General features: G+C 41.5%; 1 protein-coding gene across 9 annotated transcripts in view; it reads right to left on the bottom strand.

The window, feature by feature from the left end:
- Positions 1 to 21650, bottom strand: part of PRPSAP1 (phosphoribosyl pyrophosphate synthetase associated protein 1) — a 79252-nt gene extending 57602 nt beyond the window's left edge. For 2 of the 9 annotated variants that reach the window (XM_029600429.1, XM_029600430.1), the window contains exon 1: positions 20102 to 20520. In XM_029600429.1, the coding sequence (XP_029456289.1) occupies positions 20102 to 20265 (164 nt within the window). In that variant the 5' untranslated portion in view covers positions 20266 to 20520. The other 7 variants (XM_029600431.1, XM_029600437.1, XM_029600433.1 and 4 more) reach the window with 7 other exon arrangements.
- Positions 21651 to 21951: the final 301 nt, after the last annotated feature.

Raw genomic sequence — 21951 nt, 5'->3', positions numbered from 1 at the left:
TCTGCACCCCAACTCCCGCTGTGCAGTAATTTGAACCATTCCAGTAGCTCACAGGGCAACACCTCCTCCCACCACCCCAGGAAACTTCAGGTGTGCCTAAATTCTAAATAAACCTGGGACGGCATAAACTACTACACAATGGAAACCTTAAGATATTCCCTGTGTATAGCACTACATTTTACCTACTCAGTGATAGGAGAGGGGAAGAGCATTACAGCAGGAGACAATTTTGGAGTTTGATAAAATAAAATTCCTCTTTAGAATCCAACTCGTTTATTACCTCGAACATTTTGCCTCCAAGCAGTACTTTGGTTCCTCAGAACTTGTATATGAAGCTACCACAGAATCCTCCGCTTCCAACTCTTGCAGTGGGAAATGGCAAACGCCAGAAGCAGAGGATTATGGTTTTATAATGGTACATTCCAATAATACATTCTTAGAAGCCTAAAATCTCAGGAAAATAAAGTGATGCTTCCTTAAGGTCAAACCAACATCTCTGCATGCATTTATATGGTTACACGAATATGCTCAATTTTAATTAAAAAAAAAAAAAAAATCTTCATAATTTACCAAGCCACATTGCTTTCTAATAAAGTGTTGTGGTTACTATGTTAGTCCGATTGAACGTATAGAAAAAAAGTTAACTAGAAACAAAACACAAAGGCCCGGATTTTAAAAGCCCAACACGTGCCGGGCCTATTTTAAAAAGGCCCGGCCATGCGAGCAAGTCCCGGGGCTTCAGAAAAGGGGCGGGGTCAGAGGCTCCCGGCACAGCGGCCATTTGCTGCTGTGCTGGGGATCGCGTGCCGGCAGGCGCAAAAGGCAAGATGAAGGTCGGGGGGGGGGGGGGGGTGTTTAGGATAGGGCTAGGGGCAGGAAGGTTAGGGGAAGGGGTAGGAAGGTTAGATTAGGGGGTTGGGAACGGGGGAAGGCTGCGGGCGTCAGCGCGCACAAGTTGCACTAATGTGCACCCCCTTGTGCGTGCCGACCCCTGATTTTATAACATACCTTTTAAAATCTACCCCAAAAATGTGACTTTTTTTTTTTTTTTTTTTTTTTTTTTTTTTAACGGATTAAGGATGTATTTTTGACTAGCTTTTGGGCATTAACACTCCATTCCTCAGATCAGAGGAAGGAGTATTAGTTCCCAAAACCTGGTCAAGAAATAGATCGAGTTAGTCCAATAAAAACGTATTACTTTACAGAAAAACTTTAAAAGGAACGCGCGTGCGCCCATAAACATGTGTATTGCAGTGTGAGCAAAAATATGCACGTAGCATTTAAAATACTGTTGCCATGCGTACTTGTACAGCCTTTATATGCATATCGAGAAAGAGCACGAATAGGGTTAGTCTGATACTCTATAAGTACCACTCTAGGGGGGCACTTTGACCTGGGGTGGGTTGTTACAGACACATACATAGTAAAATTGACATCGGTAAAGAATTATAGCCCTTATAAGTGAAGAAATATCTTACAAGAGGAGTAGATTTGTAAATTGCAGTGCTAGCTGCATAGTACAAATCTACTCCTTTTCATCACATATAAGGGCTACAATTCTTTACTGATGTCAATTTTACATGAACACCCCCCAACCCAAGTCAAAGTGCCCCTCTAGAGTGGTACCTATATATAGAGTTTCAGACTGACCCTCTACAGAGGCAGCCTCTCTTTCTCCCTCTCCCTCCCACATGAGGAGCAGTAGCAAAGTTATGCAGGCAACATATGCGCGTTGCCTTTGCAAAATTTGTGGTTACGCGCGTCAGTCTTGGCCCAGAACACCCATGACCTGCCCCTTTTCTGCCTCCTTATTCTGAACACGCGTACATGCATGTAAGCGTGCCCTTCCTGGCTTCTTAAAATTTGCGTTTTGTTTCTATTTGTTACACTTTATTTTATGGAAATAAATGTTATAATACAATTAATTTAAAAAAAAATATGGGGCCCCAGTCTACAAAGTCATGTCTGTCTTTTACTTGGAAGTAGGGACACCTAGAGGGGACCAGTTCAAATCTCAAAGGTCCAGTTTAGGCAAAGAAGTCTAAGTTAGAGGCAGATGGACAAGAGACCACATGGAATGAGTCAATCCATGCATTTAAAATACTGTCATGTTTTAAAAACTTATCTGAGGCTTCACTAATAGTTCCTTTGATTATCACTTTGGATTTCAGCTGCAGCCATGAGGAAAGAGGCCAGACTCCCAGAACATCCGAGGCCCTGTATCAGCTTTACCTATCATCCCAAGTATTGTCAACAAAAATTGGAGGAGAAACCCTTTTCACTGGACTATCACAATTTTTTTTTTTATTGCTATGTAAGCTCAGGTGGACTAGCACAGTAACCACATTACTTTGCTCTGCTCTTATCAGTCCCAACAGCGAGAATGGAAAAACCTGGCCCAGCAGCAGCTTTGACATACAGCATGACATTCAGAAAATGTATTTTTTTTTTTTTTTACTGAATACTAGTCAGGCATGCTGGTTTCCAATGTGTACTACAAAAAAGTCATAAGGTAACTCCTCAATTCTCCCATCTCCTCTAAATCTGGAAAGTCATGGGGTGGCATTAAACTAGATCTAGTGCCACCACATGACCAAGGCCAGGAAGTGTACCTTCCACCACACACCTATACACTCACTCCCTTTCCCTTCTGGGAACCAACACAAACCCCAGCCTCCACATCCTAGACCAATGTGCCCCCCCCTGGCTGCAATCCCTTAGCACTGTATGCTTGCAGGCATCTTCCCCCATGCTTTGTAACAGCTGTTGCAGACTTTCCAGACCATGTAGCAAGGAATTCAGCTAGCAGCAAGTTCCAGAGATCAGGAAGGGAACCTTTGAAACACAGGCAGCCTGGATTCAACCCTTTGCTCACAAACTCCCTAGCTGTATGGGCTTAATTCAGTCATCCTCCCCTCACTATAGTAGGGTAACAAAGAATAATTAAAGAGCAAAATCATCACTGGCTTATTTCCCCCTCTGGTTTATGCACAGCACCCTTGAGAACTGTGCCTACCAAAGGCACTGCAAATCCTTCAAGCACGTAGCATTTATCACATGGATAACTGTACTGCACCTTTCCAAGTGATGAGAAACCTTGTTGACTAGGTTTTTAAGTTGATGTAAGGATTTCTAGGTCAACCATATTTGGAGTTTCACTTCTTGATGATACTTGCCTAGTAACCAGAGAACCGTTAGAGCCAGTCTCTCAAGAACGAATAAGATAAAGCACTATTGTTTCCATTAGCTCAGAAAATTTCAGCCTGAAGCATACATACAGCACTGGTGCTGGGCTAGGAGAGAGAACATGTTAAAACTTACATTCTTACGATAAGGCAACACAGCTGTCTAACCACATCCATCTGGAAACCCAAACTGGAGTGGAGATTGTTTTTCCTCTCTGAGGTTCAAATTAATATTCAATAACCAGCATAGAAAATAAGCTTAAGAACTTGAACACTAGGTTTTGGGGAGTCTGAACAAAAAAACAACAAAAAAAAACCCCCACCCTCACTTTGTTTGGCAGATTGGTTTTTGGTCTGTTTTGGGGTTTTTTTTTCCATTTTTGCTTGTCTTTTGCCTTCTGCTTATTTTACAATTTTTCATTTATTTATTTCTGGTTTCCCCCTACCCTTCTCTGTTCTGTTGAGCAGACAATTAGTGGTGCTTCCTCCCATTAGGCCCAGACCAGCGGTAGATGCCAACTTTTAAGCACCCAGGTGACCTGAGGCCCAGGACCTTTCCCCATTCCTGTTCAAGACGTATTTCCTGAAGACCAAAATATTTGGCTTTAGTACACAATGAAAAGAAAAACATGTGGATTTTTGCTCTTCCGAAAACTGTGTCATTTACAAAAACAGTTCACATTTCCTGTAAAACGTTTGCTTGGTCTAATGCCTTGGTGGAAAAAGCAGCCACCCTCTGCTTCTTCTCCCTCACATACTGTCTTGTTAAAATGAGCTTACCAAAAGTAGGACAACTATTACTACATGACGAGTGATGAACCGAGTCATTGTATCCTAAATGTGCTCTGGACAAATTAACTGTGAGCCAAATATATAATGCCCCAGTGGTTGCCATAGATCAGGGGAGAAGGGAGATGAAGACCCACAGGACTTTCTATGGTTCCCAGTAAATTCAGCTGGAACAGAGGGTTTTTTTCTTTCCAAGAATGAATGATTTTGGAAGTAATACCTCAGCTGGGTCAGTTTCCCTTAGGTAAAGGATACACTATACTACTTGTGACAAAATGCCCAGATGGTGAAAATCAGCCTTCATAACCAATACCACTTAACCAACCCCTCTTTTATATGCTGTGTCCTCCTACAACATGCCTTTTGTCCTATCCTGGCAGTACCTCTGCCAAGAAACAGAACATGCTATTAAATACACCCAAGGTCCTTTTATACCCTTACTCACCATCTCACAACATTTCTACTATAAGTTTGGGTGCATTTTTCAATTTTTTTTGTAAACAGATGTTACTGGGATTTGTAAAAGGGAGTTTACAAGCTTCTGAGGTAGCAAAAAATGTTATATTCTTTGGATTTAAAGCTATATATATATATATATATCTATCTATCTATCTATATCTACACATATACATATACACAAACACATACATATACACACACACTCCACAATTACTCCTAAGGCAGAAACTTAACAATAGCATAGTTTCTCACTCTAAAACTGATCCCACTGACCAACATTTTTTCATTAGTGTGTTATAAGATCACTGTACAAGAAAAAGTAAATTCTTATATATGCCAGACCAGTCCAGAGATGTGTATTGTGTCCTCTTGCCAGCAGATGGAGGCAGAGAAAATAAAAGTTCAAAGCCAACTTCACTCTCCCTATATGATGCTGCCTTCAGCATTTCTCTGTCTCCAGTAGATGGTGCAGGTGTGAGGTGGTGCAGGAAAGCCCAGAATAATGCAGCTGTGGAAACCCTATGCTGACTGATGATTATCTTAAATAGTAATTAGTCCTTCCCAGTTTCTGGAGAACAGAGAAGTCCTCATGTATCTGAAGAAAGTGACCTTATAGCCTTGGATGTCATAGGCTCAAGGCCTCATTCTCAATATCCAATTTTCCTATTTCCATATCCACCCAAGTATGGTCTATTTGGCAGATCCTAGGCTCCAGGGCAATGAACCTGAATTTAGTACCTTAGGTATAGACCCATGTGCATCTCACTCATTTCACTCTCCTCTCAGGGTGATATTCAGTAGCTCAGTGACAAGGCTATTTTTCCCCCTCTCTCTATAGAGGTTATAAGGAGCCTAAGCAGGTGATTTTTCACAGTTGCCTCCTTCAAGGAATGGATCTCAAGTCTTCTTCATGGTTCTTTCACGCCGTAGGCATGAGCCTTATAAGTTGAGAGGGGAGTTATGATCCAGGGCAGCTGAACCACGGAAAGGAATCCTAATGGAAAACGAATAGGTCCATGCCTAAGCAGAGGGGCAGATCCAGCACTCTAGCATTCCAGGAATCCTGGCTTTTAGCTCAGAAGAATGCAGGCCAAGCAGTAGCGGTCAATGTAACGCTATTAGAAGATGTTTATAACAGGGGGAACTAGTAGCTCTCTGGTACTGTAGTGAGTGAATCAGATTTGGTCTAGGACAACACCATCATTGTACAGATGAATGTTTTGAGCAGACACTTTTGAGTACCTAAAATGTAAGATCCAGCAAAATTACCGTTACCCTACTGGGGGGGGGAGCAAGAGGTGTGCTTCCATGAGTAGATTTCAAATCAGCCTCATGAAGTTCCAAGACAAGCAAGTTTTTCAGCCAAAAAAGGAAAGCAGGAGCTATGGGGATTTGAATAGCCTGGTAGAAAAATGACCACAATTCAGTTTTCAATGTGTTTCCACCAGAAGCTTGGACACTGCCTAGATTGAGTTTTGAAAAGGGTGCTCCTTCATCCTTTCGCCTACTCAGATTCTTCCCTAGAAGACCCCATCCATTCTTTTATAACCTTGGCTGTTAAGAGAACCAGACTACATAATGAGGATACTTAATGTTGGGGGTTATAACCTTCAGTGACGAAAAAGAGGAGCATATAGCAGACCTGAGAGTTTTGAGCCTCTGCAAGGAGACAATATTTCCTTTTAAGGAATCCATTCCAAGGTGTAACTCACAAATCTCACAGAGGGCAGACACTGGCTCTGGCTTGTTACAAGGGACACAGTCACAGAAGGTTTCTTGCTACTTTCTCAGATTAGATACTTTCTTCCAAGGAGTCAAGAACACAAGTCCTCTGCTGTGGGAGGCCTCATTTTGGAAGTGAGCTTAATTTTGAAAGGATCTGGCATGCCTTCCTCTCAAACTTCATAGGGCAACATCTCTTTGGTCTATTAATGTGTCCTCTTAAAGCACAATGGTTTCTAAGACATCAAGTTCAGGAGTAATCAATGAGAGAAGCATGTTAGCCCACTCCAGCAGGAGAGTGTCTGCATGTCTCAGGAGGCCAGTGAACCTGCTCGATGAAGACACAGAAGTCCTTGTAGGCAGTCAGAATGTTTTTCCAGAAGATAATGGCAGGGCAGTTCCCTTGCCTCCAATGTATCCCTGCTCTAAGCACCTCATTGTAGATGCACCTTGGATGTAGGAATCCCGAGTGCTATCATGGCTTTCTCCTGCCTGGTTTGGGTGGACCTCTTACATCCCACTTGTCTGGCATGAACAATAAGGAAATTGAAATTTAAACTTATCTGTTAATTTCCTTTATTTTTGCCAGACCAGTCCAGAAACCATTCAGGGAAACAGCAGCAATCAAGGACATTCAGTCTGATAAGTTCCGAAATCTAACAGAGTATGTTACCCACTCTGAATGCTATTGCTGTAATTATGAGCTTGGTGTAGCGATTCTTACTCCTGGGTAATACCATGGAATAATGTTTTTTGGCTTTACCAGGTTTTAGCTGTAAGGGTGATTTGGAAACCAAAAGGCAGCACCACCAGACTAAGGGGAATGAAGTCAGCTTTGAGCTTTTATTCTCTGTCTCCATCTGCTGGCAGGAGAACATAACCCAGATCTCTGGACTGATCTAACAGGGATAAAGGAAAGAAAGTTAACTTGCAAGTTTAAAATGTCACCATTTTGTTCAATGGTTTTCAAGGATCTGTGGATTGCTGAGACACAGGATGGTGACAACAGAGCAACTGTGAATCTGCTCCTGAATTCAAAGGAGGGCGGGGGAGGGGGGGGGGGGGGAAACAGCAAAAAAAAAAAAAAAAAAAAGGTTAAATTTAATGGAGTATAATGCAACTGTAAGCATTGGTCCAAATACCATGGATATTTTTTATGAATTTTTTACCTACTTATGTAGGTACTTTTCCTTTAATTATTGCTCATGGAGAAAGCACCTACAGGGATGTGCAGTTACTTTTTTTCTACAAGTACTTCTTCTGGCCTTCTATTGATCTAACTCTACCGAAAAGTAAAGTTACGTACATCGTAGAACACTGCAAACAATTGTATCTACATTGTGGGTATGGAATTTTCAAAAGGCCCATTCCCATGAATAAAACACTGTTTTAGGATATGGATTTGAAGCTTGCACTCAAAAAAAAATAAAAATTCACAAGTTGGGATAATTACAATATCAACCCAGTAAAATGTATCCCAACTGGATACTACACACGAGCTGCCCCCTCTCCCCTCCAGCATCCTGCTGGAAGAGGAGATTCGAGAGGGAATCTGCAGAAGCATTACTGACCAGAAGGCTGCCTGTGCAAGGATAGCAAAGAGGGTCAGGTTACACTGCCAAAAGTGGTGATCACTACGTTATTCCTATGGAATTCTCTGCTCTGGGGAACACAAGAATTAAAGAAATTGTGGGGGGAGGGTAAGGGGGCAGCCACTTGTTAGCTTTCATGCATTCTAGAAGAACTACACATTTTTCATAGCCAAGAATTGGTTTGCTCCAATGCCTATTACAATAAAAAATGTCAGCGAAATGCAGAAGAGTGGGTAAAATCCATGGGTTGAGATTATCCCTTAGACTCATCTACAGGGGTCAATTTTTAAATGTACTTTATTTATTTATTTATAGGGTTTATATACCGGAGGTTCCTGTATAAAATACTTATCACCCCGGTTTACAAGAAACAAGAACTATCGCTTCATTTAGCGGTTTACATTGAACATTGAACATATTAATTAACATTGAACATTGGACATTGAACATAAACATTGAACATATTAATTAAATTAACGAATTAGTATATATTGCTGACAGTTAATAAATAATACCTAATAAATAAATAGCGTGGTTATAAGGTTCTAACATGATTGAATATAATATATATGATTATAAAGGTATAAGATAAATAAATGACCCGATTATTTCAACTGATATATACTTTATATAGGAATATCAATGTTATAACAAAATTAAATCAGTACAAAAATGATTTATAACAAACAGGAGAAAAATCAGTGGAAAAGTTATTTTTCTAGATTAGAAATAGTGAAAAAGAAAATATAAACTGGGAAAAAGAAAAAAAAAAAAAAAAAGAGATCAGAATAGGGACAGGGACATTCAGAAATTTCGTTTTTAATCCAGCTCCGCATCCCTTCTCTGAACAGCATGCCTAGGAGACCGAAATATCTTTGGACAGCCAGAACAGATGGAGAGAAATCTCCAGCAATACAATCCCTTGTGTCACGCCTTTGGCCCTCCAAAGTTGTCATCCCTCTCTTTCCCAGGACAGAGTGCATTGCTTCCACAGTGCACCCCCATCAGGAGTCTCCTGTAAGGCAGCACACGGCAATGCAGTTGGAGCTACGGAACCAGCTTGACACTCAGGATTTTAAACTTCAAGGATAACTTTTAAACTTCCTCGCCAACACCCAACCAAGCGCAAACACCTACCCTTTTGGACACTAGCTTTAAAAAAAAAAAAAAGTTGTGGCTAATAATTCAGCTTAAACAATTCAAACTCCCTCAGCTGCTAAATATGCATCTTCAGCAGAATAGTAGACAAGGAGTCATCATGGACTGCCCCTGCTAACAGACAAGAAGGATGCTGCCTGAGGCCGAGAAAAAGGATTTTGAAGCTTATTTACCCAATTTTTTTTTTTTTTAAATAAAACATAAAACTAAGGGCATCCAGTCGAAAAGGCATTTGAATACAGTTGCGTCATCCTTTGAAAGCTGTCCTATAGAAACATACAGAATTAGAAAGTGAGTGTGTGTGTGTGGGGGGGGGGGGTAGATGGTGAAAAGGAGAGAACATATTTGGAACATAAGACAGGCAGAACTCTGCTCCCAATGACCCTGTTAACATTCATCAGGCGATGACATCAGCTCAATCCCCCCTCCTCCCCAATATATGGGCTGCCGTAATTTTATTTTTTTTTTTAATGCTGGTAAAAGGAAGTTTCCAGGTGAGCATTAAGCGAACATGAAGTACTGTAGGTGGCCGTTTGCTGAACAGCACAAAATACAAAAACTTAAAAAAAAAAAAAAAACCAGAAGAGAATTTAAGAACTTTCTCTCCAGGGTCACCCGAGACCCAGAACTCAGGAACTACTCTAGAAGTGGGCAGCGCTAGGCTAAAGTGCATGAAACTCAGTAACTTCACGTTGTGCTGTGCGACAGAGCTTAAATTATTCATGCTTTTTCCACTCTACTGTTCTAAGAGTAAACGAGCTCTGCTGTGAAATGGAAACAACTTGTGTGTGTGGGGGGGGGGGGGGGGGGGGGGGGGGGAGAGGGAGAACTCGCTGGCACATTACTACCATCCCTAAATAAACTGAATTTTTTTTTTTTTTAATTCAATCACTGCATCCCACACAGCAACTACTCTGTCGAAGCTTTCTATCATTCTGTGCCTACAGGAAAACCCAATAATTATTCCTACATAGGAACAAAATACAACAGCAAATAAAAGCTTCAATTCAGAGCCCTTCTCTTATTGTAACCTGTGCGCATAAACTCCTTTCTCGCTGCAGTGAGAATATAGTTATTCCGCCTTCTCAGAGGATCGGTTCATGAACGGCAGCAAATATTTTAGTGTCTGTGCTTCTAAATAGGATAGCAAGGCTCCCCTAAGAAGAAAAATTCAATCGATTAGGGCTCTTCAGGTTGGAGAAGAGATATCTGAGAAGGGACTCAGAGGTTTATAAGATCATGAGTGGGACTAAACAGGGAATGGTTATTTACTATTTCAAATGGTATTAAAGACTCAAGGACACTCCACGAAAGTAGCAGGTAGCAGATAAAAAAAAACAAAAGAACTGGAGAAAGTATTTTTTCATTCAACACAAAACCTAGCTGTGGAATTTGTTTCTAGTGGACCCTGTCAAATCATCTGGCACAACTGGGTTCAAAAGGTGTTTGGACCTTTTTTTGATTGTGTCAACATACATCCTTTTTAGGTTCAGGGCTGGGAATATATTAGTCAAATTCTTCCTGCAAGTGTTCCTATTTCTTTTCTGATTATTATATTGAGATCTCAGCAGTTCCAAGAGACTCTCTCATCACTTTCCTGCAAATTATTGGATGTTCTTCTTCCTTTGGCGTTACAAGCTGTTTTAAGTAATTGGAAAGATCATACGTTTTTGAACGTTCATTTCTGATGGAAAATTGTATGCAGGATTTATAGATATGAATCTGTGGCTAGACAGACAAATGTAAGACTAAACTCCATGCTATCTGGAAACCTGTTACAGTCTTGGCTCTGTAATTATTGTATTTGACTTCACAATTATTGTAAAATTATGCTGTGCAATATTTTTATTTTTTGTGTTCATGATACTATTTCTTCCTGTATGTCTGTTTTTTGCTTTCATTGCATTAGTTTAATTTTATTTTTCTGTATATGTTCTTTAATTCAATAAAATGACTTGACAAAAAAAAAAAAAAAAGGAGGTATTTGGACAAGTTCCTGGATAAAAAAAAAAATCCATAAGCCATTAGCCAGGAAGACTGGAGGGAAAGCCACTGCTTATCTCTGGGAGTGAGCAACAAGGAATGAATCTACTCTTTGGGATCTGCCAGGTATTTGTATTGTGGATTAGCCACTTTCAGAGACAGAATGCTGAGCTCACATTTTATATTCTTAAGCCATATGGAACACAATTATCGAACTAGGTGAAACCAAGGGCCCCATCTAGCCCAGCATTCCTTCTCCTGACAGTTTCAAGCAGCGAATACAGGCTCGAGAGTAGTCTGTTTTCAGCAGTCACGGTTCAAGGATGCATCAGCCCCAAGATGGTATCTCTGTCTTATTTTAGAGTCATAATTTATCTTCAACAAGTTTATCTAAGCCCTTTTAGAACTCAGCTTTCCCTTTGCCTCCAAGATTTAACTAGTTTCTCCTCTCTACTTCCTTCCATGAGCTACCGATTAGTGGACCAAGTTCTAGCTTCAGAAGAAACTTCTTGCTTTCTATACCCTCTCCTCACCCTGAAGGCTTAACATAAGAAGTCAAGCTGGGTCAGAGCAATGATCCATCTAGCCCAACATCTTGTCTCAGACAGTAGCCCCAGAGTTATTGCTAACACCCAGCAGACAGGCAAGAGTTTGCCTAAGCACTCCCCGATTCGTATATAAAATTGCATAGCTCCCATTCCATCTCTAATACATGTATTTGCATCATATGGGGGAAAGAGTAAAAAGCATGTGCGCTTTGTTCTAAAGAAACTGTTCATGGGGTAAAAGGCATTTCAGTGAAAAATCTCAACAATGTTAAATCTCAATGTTTTCCTCAATGTGGCATTTTTTGCCATTCCATCCCTGTTATTCACTAGGTTTGGCGATTATACTAGTATTTTTTAGGCTTGCCATTTGTCATGTGCTAGCATGTAGTAATCCGGGGGGGGGGGGGGGGGGGGAAGGGAGAGGAGGGCAACGTACATTCATGAACCAGTAATTGGTTAAAGAAAAGGAAACAGTGAATGGGACTGAAATAGCCAGTTTCCCAAACCAGAGTGGAGGTTACCTATCCAAGGTTTGGAACTAAACCCGGTAATATTCAATTTGTATATACAATGAGTGACGAACGAGATTGGTATTGTTTGTGAATTTTGCAAACTATGTACAGTAGTTAAAGCACAAACAGACTGTGTAAAAAACCGTAGGAGTTATCTAAAAAGATTGGAGATTTGGGCATCCAAAATGGAATTTAATATAAACAAGAGCAAAGTGATGCATGCTAGGAGAAAAAAAAAAAAAGATCCAAACTACTAGTCAACCTACTGGGGTCACGCTGAAAAACTGCTATCAAGAGAGGGAATTACTGAGGACCACTGAAGCCACTGGCACAGTGTGCAGCAACAGCCAAAAAAGTGTCAACCATAGGCTAGGGATAATTTGGAGAGACACTGATGACAAAAGCGAGGATATTAAAAGCCTCTGTGTGGATCTCTAGTGTGACCATGCCTGGAGTACTGCAAGCAGTTCAGTTTGCCTCATCTCAGAAAGAATGTGGTGGAGCTTTGAGAAGGGCAACCAGAATGATGGGAGCATTGGGGATCTCTCTTATGAGGAAAAGCTGAAAAAGTTAGGATTTTTTTTTTTTAGCTTGTAAAAGAGAAAACTGGGATGTGAGAGATCTACAAGATAAAGAATGGAAAAAGAACAAACCACTAGCGATTATTTACCCTATCCAAAAAAATACTAGGTGATATAACCTAATCCACTAAAATGAGTGAAATCCCCGGTTATGTCACTATTAAATATCTCCCAAGCAATCAAACCATATTGAGTGTGTCACATGGCAAGGGGAATGTTGAAATTTTGACTACTAGCATGAACAATTTTCTTAACTGGTAAGCCATAGTCTCATCATCGTTACCCTTTATAGACCATGTTCTCAGGTTTTGAGATAACATGGTATATAAATTGTTCATGCTGGTAGGAGAAATTTCAACATTCCCCTTGCCATGTGACATTCATATGGTTTGACTGCAGGTGTTATAATATTTAATAGTAACAAAAAAAAAAAAAATACTAGGACCATAAGGCCTCCAAATAAACTGCAGCAAGAGGAGGGCTTTCCAGTCTTTTGCATTGAGTGTCAAATGTATGATTTTTTTACCCACCGGTGAAAGATTATATGTGCGCACCTGACACAAAGAGCTCCTGGCCCTCTGAGAACGAGACCAATCTCTGGAAGCTAGAGTAGCAGACCTGAAGGAGCTGAGATAGACAGAGAGCTTCATTGATGAGACCTTCAGGGACATGGCAGCTAAGTCCCAAATCCAGTCTGGCAGCCCCGGTGCTGCCTTGAATCTGAAAGGTCTCCCGATTGAAGAGCATCACCCTGCTGTAGCAGGAGGTGATCCTGTAGCAAGGACCTGCTCTCCAGGTGATGCGTTGTCCTCTTGCACTGAGGACAAGTCTCCCAAGGCTACTGCCCAGGAGGGAAGGGTTAGGTCAGCCATCATAGTTGGTGACTTGATTATTAGATGTGTAGATAGCTGGGTGACCAGTGGGCATGAGGATCGCCTGGTGACTTGCCTGCCTAGTGCGAAGGTGACAGACCTCACATGTCACCTAGATAGGATTATAGACAGTGCTGGGGAGGAGCCGGCTGTCATGGTACATGTGGACACAGACATAGGAAAATGTGGGTGAGAGGTTCTGGAAGCCAAATTTAGGATATTAGGTAGCAAGCTGAATCTTCCAGGGTGGCATTCTCTGAAATGCTCCCTGTTCCATGTGCAGGTCCCCAGAGGCAGGAAGAGCTCCGGCGTCTCAATGTGTGGATAAGAATATGGTGCGGGAAGATGGATTCAGTTATGTAAGGAACTGGGGAACATTTGGGGTACGGGGGAGCCTTTTCCGAGTGGAACCAGGCTGCTGGCACTAACTTTTAAAAAGGAGACAGAGAAGCTTTTAAACTAGAACAAGGGGCAAAGCTGACAGTCAGTCAACAGTGCATGGTTCGGAGGAATGTATCTTTGAAGAATACTAATGAAACAGGAGAGTTAGGGCATCCCAACAGAGAGGTTCCAATGAAAGCAAACATAGTCCATGTGACTATAAGTAAAGAACCACCTGAACTAAAGAATTCCAAATTATCCCTATCAAATGAAAAGCAGGTTGTTAATACAAACAAAACATACACCTTGAAATGTCTGTATGCCAATGCCAGAAGTCTAAGAAGTAAGATGGGAGAGTTAGAGTGTATAGCAGTGAATAATGAGATTGACATAATTGGCATCTCAGAGACCTGGTAGAAGGAGGATAACCAATGGGACAGTGCCATATCAGAGTACAAATTATATCACAATGATAGGGAGGATCAACTTGGTGGGGGTGTGGCACTTTATGTCCAAGAAGGTATAGAGTCCAACAAGATAAAGATCGTACATGAGAGTAAATGCTCAGTAGAATCTATATTGGTAGAAATTCCATGTGTGTTAGATAAGAGTATAGTGATAGGAAATACTACCATCCACCTGGCCAAAATGGTCAGACAGATGATGAAATGCTAAGAAAAATCAGGGAAGCTAATAATTTGGCAGTGCAGTAATAATGGGAGATTTCGATTACCCCACTATTGACTGGGTAAATGTAACATGAGGACATGCTAGAGAAAAAGTTCCTGGATGGAATAAATGACTGCTTCATGGAGCAATTGGTTCAGGAATCAATGAGAGAGGGAGCTACTTTAGATTTAATTCTTAATGGAACACAGGATTTGGTGAGAGAGTTAACGGTGGTGGGGCCACTTGGCAAGAGAGATCATAACATAATCAGATTTGACCTAATGACTGGAAGGGGGACAATAAGTAAATCTACAGCTCTAACACTAAACTTTAAAAAGGGAAACTTTGATAAAATGAGGAAAATGGAAAAAAAAAATGAAAGGTGCAGCTGCAAAGGTCAAAAGTGTAACTATTTAAATCTGTTTAGGAGGGCCATCTAATAGGTCGAGGTGAGGTGTTAGTGGTGGTTTGGGGTTTAGGGGCCAGTTTCGCATTTAGAGTGAGACGTACGAACAGCACAGTATGCCTTGATGAAGATTTGACATCATTTAGAGCAAGGAAATTCTAACAAGGATTACATTTTGTACTATGTACTCTCACCCTAGCCTAAAACCAAAAACACCACTAACACCTCACCTCGACCTATTAGGTGGCCCTCCTATACAGATTTAAATAGGTGTAGACAGTGAGGCCCTCCCCAGAGGCACTCTTCTCTCTACTCCACTCCCCCCTCTCCAAGCCAGAAATGGCCAAAATGTAATTCCAAAAATTTATCACGAATTGCATTATGACCATTTCGGGCATATCGCACAGCTTAACGCCAGGGAAAAAAGTGTAGTTATTTCTGGCGTTAAGACCATGCGATAGCATGAGTTATGCTATCGCACGGTGCGATATGTCCCCTAATTTAACTAATTCCCACTCAAAACTCCTCCCCGATCCCACCCCCCAAAAAGTTTGCGTTCACACCATGCACAACAGCATTTTTCGTGTGCATTAATGCCATAACGCATTTTGAAGAATGATGCGGATCTTAGAAGCGCAGTCCAGATGTATTCTACGCATTAAGAATGGTGGAAAGAAGGCAAAGAGATTACCGGCATGGTTAAAAGGTGAGGTGAAAGGATATTTTAGCCAAATAAACATCCTTCAAAAATTGTAAGAAGGATCCATCTGAAGAAAACAGGAAAAAGCATAAGCATTGTCAAGTTAAGTGTAAAACATTGATAAGAAAGGCTAAGAGATAATTTGAAATTATGTTGGTCGCAGATGCAAAAACTCAGAATAAAATCTTTTAAAAATATATCCAAAGCAAGAAACCTGTGAGGGGGTCGGTTGGACTATTAGATGACAGAGGTGTTAAAGGGGCTCTTAGAGAAGAGAAGGCCATTGCAGAAAGACTAAATGTATTATTTTCTTCTGTGTTTACTAATGAGGATGGTGGGGGAGATGCTGGTTCTGGAGAAGGAAGATTTTCAAGGGTGATGAGTCAGATAAACCGAACCAAATCACTGTAAACCTGGAAGATGTAGCAGGCCAGACAAACTAAAAAGAGTAGCAAATCACCTGGACCGGATGGTATGCACCCCAGGGTTCTGAAGGAACTCAAAAATGAAATTTCAGATCTAGTAGTTTAAAAAGTTGTAACTTATTAAAATCATCCATTATACCTGAAGATTGGAGGGTGGCCAATATAAACACCAATATTTTAAAAGGACTCCAGGGGTGAACCGGGAAACTATAGACCAGTGAGCCTGACTTCAGAGCCAGGAAAAATAGTGGAAACTATTCTAAAGATCAAAACCACAGAGCATATAGAAAGATATAGTTTAATGGAACAGTCAGCATGGATTTACCCAAGGCAAGTCTTGCCTCACAAACTTGCTTCATTTTTTTTTTAAGGGGTTAATAAACATGTGGATAAAGGAGAACCAGTAGATGTAGTGGATTTGGATTTTCAGAAGGCATTTGACAAAGTCCCTCAAGAGAGGCTTCTAAGAAAACTAAAAAGTCATGGGATAGGAGTCCAAGTCCTTTCGTGGATTACAAACTGGTTAAAAGACAGGAAAGAGAGTAGAATTAAATGGTCAATTTTCTCAGTGGAAAAGAGTAAAGTGGAGTACCTCAGGGATCTGTACTTGGACCGGTGCTTTTCAATATATTTATAAATGATCTGGAAAGGAATACGACGAGTGAGGTAATCAAATTTGCAGATGATACAAAATTATTCAGAGTAGTTAAATCACAAGCAGATTGTAATAAATTGCAGGACGACTTTGCGAGACTGGAAGATTGAGCATCCAAATGGCAGATGAAATTTAATGTGGACAAGTGCAAGGTGTTGCAAATAGGAAAAATAACCCTTGCTGTAGTTACACGATGTTAGGTTCCATATTAGGAACTACCACCCAGGAAAAAGATCTAGGCATCATAGTGGATAATATTTTAAAATAGTCGGCTCAGTGTGCTGCAGCATTCAAAAAAGCAAACAGAATGTTAGGAATTATTAGGAAGGGAATGGTTAATAAAACGGAAAAATGTCATAATGCCTCTGTTTCGCTCCAATGTGAGACCGCACCTTGAATACTGTGTACAATTCTGGTCGCCGCAACTCAAAAAAGATATAGTTGCGATGGAGAGGGTACAGAGAACGGCAACCAAATGAGGAAAGACTGAAGAGGTTAGGGCTGTTCAGCTTGGAGAAGAGACAGCTGAGGGGGATATGATAGAGGTCTTTAAAATCATGAGAGGTCTTGAACGAGTAGACGTGAATCGGTTATTTACACTTTCAGATAATAGAAGGACTAGGGGGCATTCCATGTAGTTAGCAAGTAGCATATTTTAAGACTAATCGGAGAGAATTCTTTTTCACTTAAAGCACAATTAAGCTCTGGAATTTGTTGCCAGAGGATGTAGCTGGGTTCAAAAAAGGTTTGGATAAGTTATTGGAGGAGAAGTCCATTAACTGCTATTAATCAAGTTTACTTAGAGAATAGCCACTGCTATTAATTGCATCAGTAGCATGGGATCTTCTTGGTGTTTGGGTAATTGCCAGGTTCTTGTGGCCTGGTTCAACCTCTGTTGGAAACAGGATGCTGGGCTTGATGGACCCTTGGTCTGACTCAGCATGGCAATTTCTTATATTCTTATTGCATACACTACTCAAGGTGCGATCTCACCATGGATTGAAACAGAGGCATGACATTTTCCATTTTTATATGTTAGCAATTCCAAGACAAATGCAAGAAAATATTTTGTTAGTCAGTGGGTAGTTAAATTGTAGAATCTGCTGCTGCAGGATGTTGTCACAGGAAGCAACATAGAGTTCAAGAAGAGCCTGAGCGCTTTCCTAGAAGTCGAGGGCATAACATTGAAGGTGTACCCTACTAAAACAAACCTCCCCTTCTGTCAGCTTATGGACAAGGAGCTCACAGAGCAAGCTGGTGGGTTGCCCTATATTTCTCACAATTGGGCCATTACAGTAAAGTGCGCTCCGGTGGAGTGCACTGATAGCCCGCGTTTGGCCGCGCGTTTGACGCAATGTTTTTACCCCTTATACAGTAAGGGGTAATAGCACGTGGAAAAAGTGCGGCCAACCCCCCCCCCCCCCCCCGAAACTAATAGCGCCAGCAACATGCAAATGCATGTTGATGGGCCTATTAGTCATTCCCGCACAATCCAGAAAGTAAAATGTGCAGCCAAATCGCACATTTTACTTTCAGAAATTAACGCCTGCCAAAGGCTGGCGTTAATTTCAGCCGGCACTGGGAAAGTGTACAGAAAAGCAGAAAAAACTGCATTTCTGTACACCCTCCGACCTAATATCATCGCGATATTAAGTCGGAGGCCCCAAAAGTAAAAAAAAAATTTTTTTTTAATTTTAAATCTGCCTGCGGGTTGGAAGACGGATGCTCAATTTTGCCGGCATCCGTTTTCCAAACCCGTGGCTGTCAGAGGGCTTGAGAACAGATGCCGGAAAAATTGAGCATCGGCTGTCAAACCCGCTGACAGCCGCCACTTCTGTCAAAAAGGAGGGGCTAGGGACGCGCTAGTGTCCTTAGCGCCTCCTTTTACCGCGGGCTCTCATTTACATATTTTTTTTTACTGAATCGTGCGCCCAGGAGAGTGGCCTGGGCACGCGTCGGGAGAGCGGGCACTCGCCGGCTCTCCCGCGGGTTTTTCTGTATCGGCCTGAATGCAATTAAATTATAGCATGTTTCCCCATTTAAAAAAAAAAAAGTCACAGCCCAGAAGGAATGTCTGTTTCCCATTACAAGTTGCACTTTTAATGAGATTATGTCTTATGATCATCAGACTTATCACATTACCTGGCAGCGAGAGCAACAAAAAATAAAAACAGCATCACAACACACAAACAGGCCCCACCAGCTCGCAAAACAATTATCAAGATAAGAGCCCTATATACTTATTCCCCCTTCCCTCCACTGGCACAAAATGAGAGAAACCTTTGGTACATCAGTTCCTAATTAAAAGATGCAAGGCTTAAGTGATGCAGAAGTCCGCATTCTTTAAAAACTAAAAACCGAAAACACCTTGTGACATTAACCCTACTCACAAAGACTTCACCAAGTTAGTTTCATAGCTATTTTTTTGGGTGGGTTTGCAATAGAACGTAATTAACAATAGGACTAGTTTGTTTTTTTTGTGAGGCGGGGAGGTGATATCATGAAGGGAAGTCTCAGGCAGTTTAATCTTCTCGCTTTGGCAATAGTTATTACAGCATCAGATTCCCAAAGGGGTCAGGTATTAGGTACATAAATACCTGACCTTCACTTTAAATGTAATTTTTTTCCTGGAAATTAGGGTTTACAACAAGAACAAAAATTATATTAACCTGTAAAAATGATGAGTCATTTCTTTCCACTGATTTCTCCCTTTTTTTGTTCTTACCGTAATACTGATAACATTTCCTGGAAAAAAAATCTGAAAATAAAGGTCCCTGAATGTACTGCACAGGGTCTCAATCTCAGCCAGAAGGTCAAGAAAGGACAGTCCTCAGCTACCAGCTTAGAACTCAAATCAAAAGGAGGATGAGTAAAACAAAACAAAACAAAAAAAACAAACAAACTTTTCTTTGGGCACTAACCAGAGACATAATTAGGAGTCTCAGAACTCTCAACATTAATGTAAGCATATTTAAAATGTATTTAGCCCACACTTTTTCACTGGTAGAGCAAGGTGAGTTAGTCAGGTTCTGTAGGTTGTAATAAGAATCCATTTTCACTGGGATTTTGTGAAACCTCTTCTTAAATGTGTCTCAGACCTCAGTCAATCCTAGAAAATTTTGGGCTATAATTGTTCACACTGGAGTAGCTTACCGGGCTACATTGTTATAAAACCATACTGACCTTCTCTGGAGGGGAAAGAAAAAAAAGAAAAAAAAAAAAAGAGTACATTGTTTTACAAGGGAGGAAGTTGAAGCAAGCGATTTGCAAGCCAGAAAACTTACAGATCATTTACTTGAAAGACAGCCATACAAAAATCACAATTATTAAAAAGATAATCCTTTGGGCTGTATATTTATGGTCATGCACCGTTTTAAATGTAATTAGCACATTTTTCAGAAGGGGCCCGGTAAATATTACTTGGAAAATTAAAATTTAAAGTAGGATAGAGAAAACTGCCTTACTCTGTGATTCTCTTCGCCAGTTCCGTACAGGCTGCCGTGGAGTTGGCCGAAAAGACCCTGTAGCCACTTCTGGCCGCGTTCATTGCCGAGTAAGCATTCAAACCCCTTGGAGCTCGAGAGTGAGAAAAAACAGATTTATGAGGTACTAACAGCTTTCTTGGCATTCTCTTACACACGTAAAAAGCACTGCCCTTGCCCCTGATGGAAAACAAAAGGATGGTGGGGTGGGGGGAGGACAAAAAAACGGAGTGTCTTTCACATATGATCACTCCTGGCCTACTACAAAAGGAAAGCAAGAAATTCTGTACTAGGAGGGCGGCAGCAGCTGCAACAGCCTCAGATGACACTTAGCTGCAAGGACCTCCCAGGGAAATGCAATGAGACAAAGCTTCAAGCTATTTCTAAAACAACCCAGCCAACATGTACCTGAAGAAGAGGAGGGGAGGGACAGACACGGACTTCTCCAATTCCAGGCTCCTAAAACGGGGGGGGGGGGGGGGGGGGGGGCGGGGATGTAATCTCTGACTACAGATAAGGAAGAGAGGGGAAGAAATAAAAAAACAAAACAAAACAACTGAGGAACAAAGGAGGGGAGGAGGGAATCTGCAGGAGCAAAAACCATGTTAGGAGAAACAAAATATAAAGTTACTTTTTACAAACCAAAATATAAAAAAAAAAGCTGCTAGGGGAAGACATTTGGTAACATTCATTTATAGCTAAGAAACTACACACTTAGAAACACAGAACTCATAAGCAAATTAAAGTTGAGAGAAAACTTGTTCACATACAAGAGGTAGGGAAACAATCCAGGCAAGCAGCGATACTCGGGAGGAAACCTTAGCTGGAAGAATTTAAAAAAAAAATAATAATAATAAGCAGCGTCCTCCCCTACGGTACAAATCTACGTTAATTGAAATATATCTAGTGGGCTTGGCTTCCAGGGAGCCTTTAGACGACAAACTGCCCCAGACTTGGGGCTCCCTTCACGCGCAGGAAGGGAAGGCTCTGGAGACTGGGGAAGCCTTAGAGAAAAAGCAGCTCCCACGCCTTAAAAAAAAAAAAATATATATATATATATATATATACATATATCAAAACGACCCCCCCCCCCTTAGCTGTTCAAAAATAAAAACTCTACTCTGCAGGATTCCTCCCCAGCAACTCCATTCCCAGTGAATGCTTTTTAGTGGTCTATGCGCTCCCCCGTGCTGCCGCAGCCCCTGACACTGGCGCTCCCTGTGCAAACTTTGCAGCACTGCGGCCGCTGCATCGCCCCCAGAGGGAGGCGGGCAGATGGTGCACGCGCCCAGAGAGGAAAGGGGGGAAACTAGGACTCCGCGCAAAGCTTTCACCTTCCGCTAGCGCTCCTCCGTTTCCTTACGAGGAGGAGGAGGAAAGGTGGGATTGCCGTGGACGCGCGCGTCGCGACGCTCCAAACCCCCACTGAGCCGCCGATTTCCTCTGCGTGCGCAGGGCGGGCAGAACACAGGGCGCGTGCTCCGTAGTGCCAACCGGGGAGAAATTGTGGCACGCGCTCTCTTTTCCAGTCCCCCCGCCCTCCTATGACGTGAGGGTAAAGTGGGGGTCTGCTCGTAGAAATGGCTGCTCGTAGAGACTTTAGAGTCTTGCACAGGAGCATCTTAAAAGAAAAAAGAAGATTTTGTTTAACTAATTTACATAGTAAATAACGGCAGATAAAGACCAAACAGTTCTATGCAGTCTGCCCAAGAGAGATTCGTTCCATTTAGGTATAAACATACATAAGTCACTTTGAAACCCAACTCCAACTTCCTCCTGTCCTCGCAACCCTTTTCCTACCATTGTACCGAGTATGCATAAAACTTGTGGAA

Source organism: Rhinatrema bivittatum, chromosome 4, assembly GCF_901001135.1.
Source record: "Rhinatrema bivittatum chromosome 4, aRhiBiv1.1, whole genome shotgun sequence".
Taxonomy (NCBI): Eukaryota; Metazoa; Chordata; class Amphibia; order Gymnophiona; family Rhinatrematidae; genus Rhinatrema; species Rhinatrema bivittatum.
The sequence above is the reverse complement of the archived record's forward strand: the minus strand, read 5'-3'. Positions and strand labels throughout refer to the sequence as shown.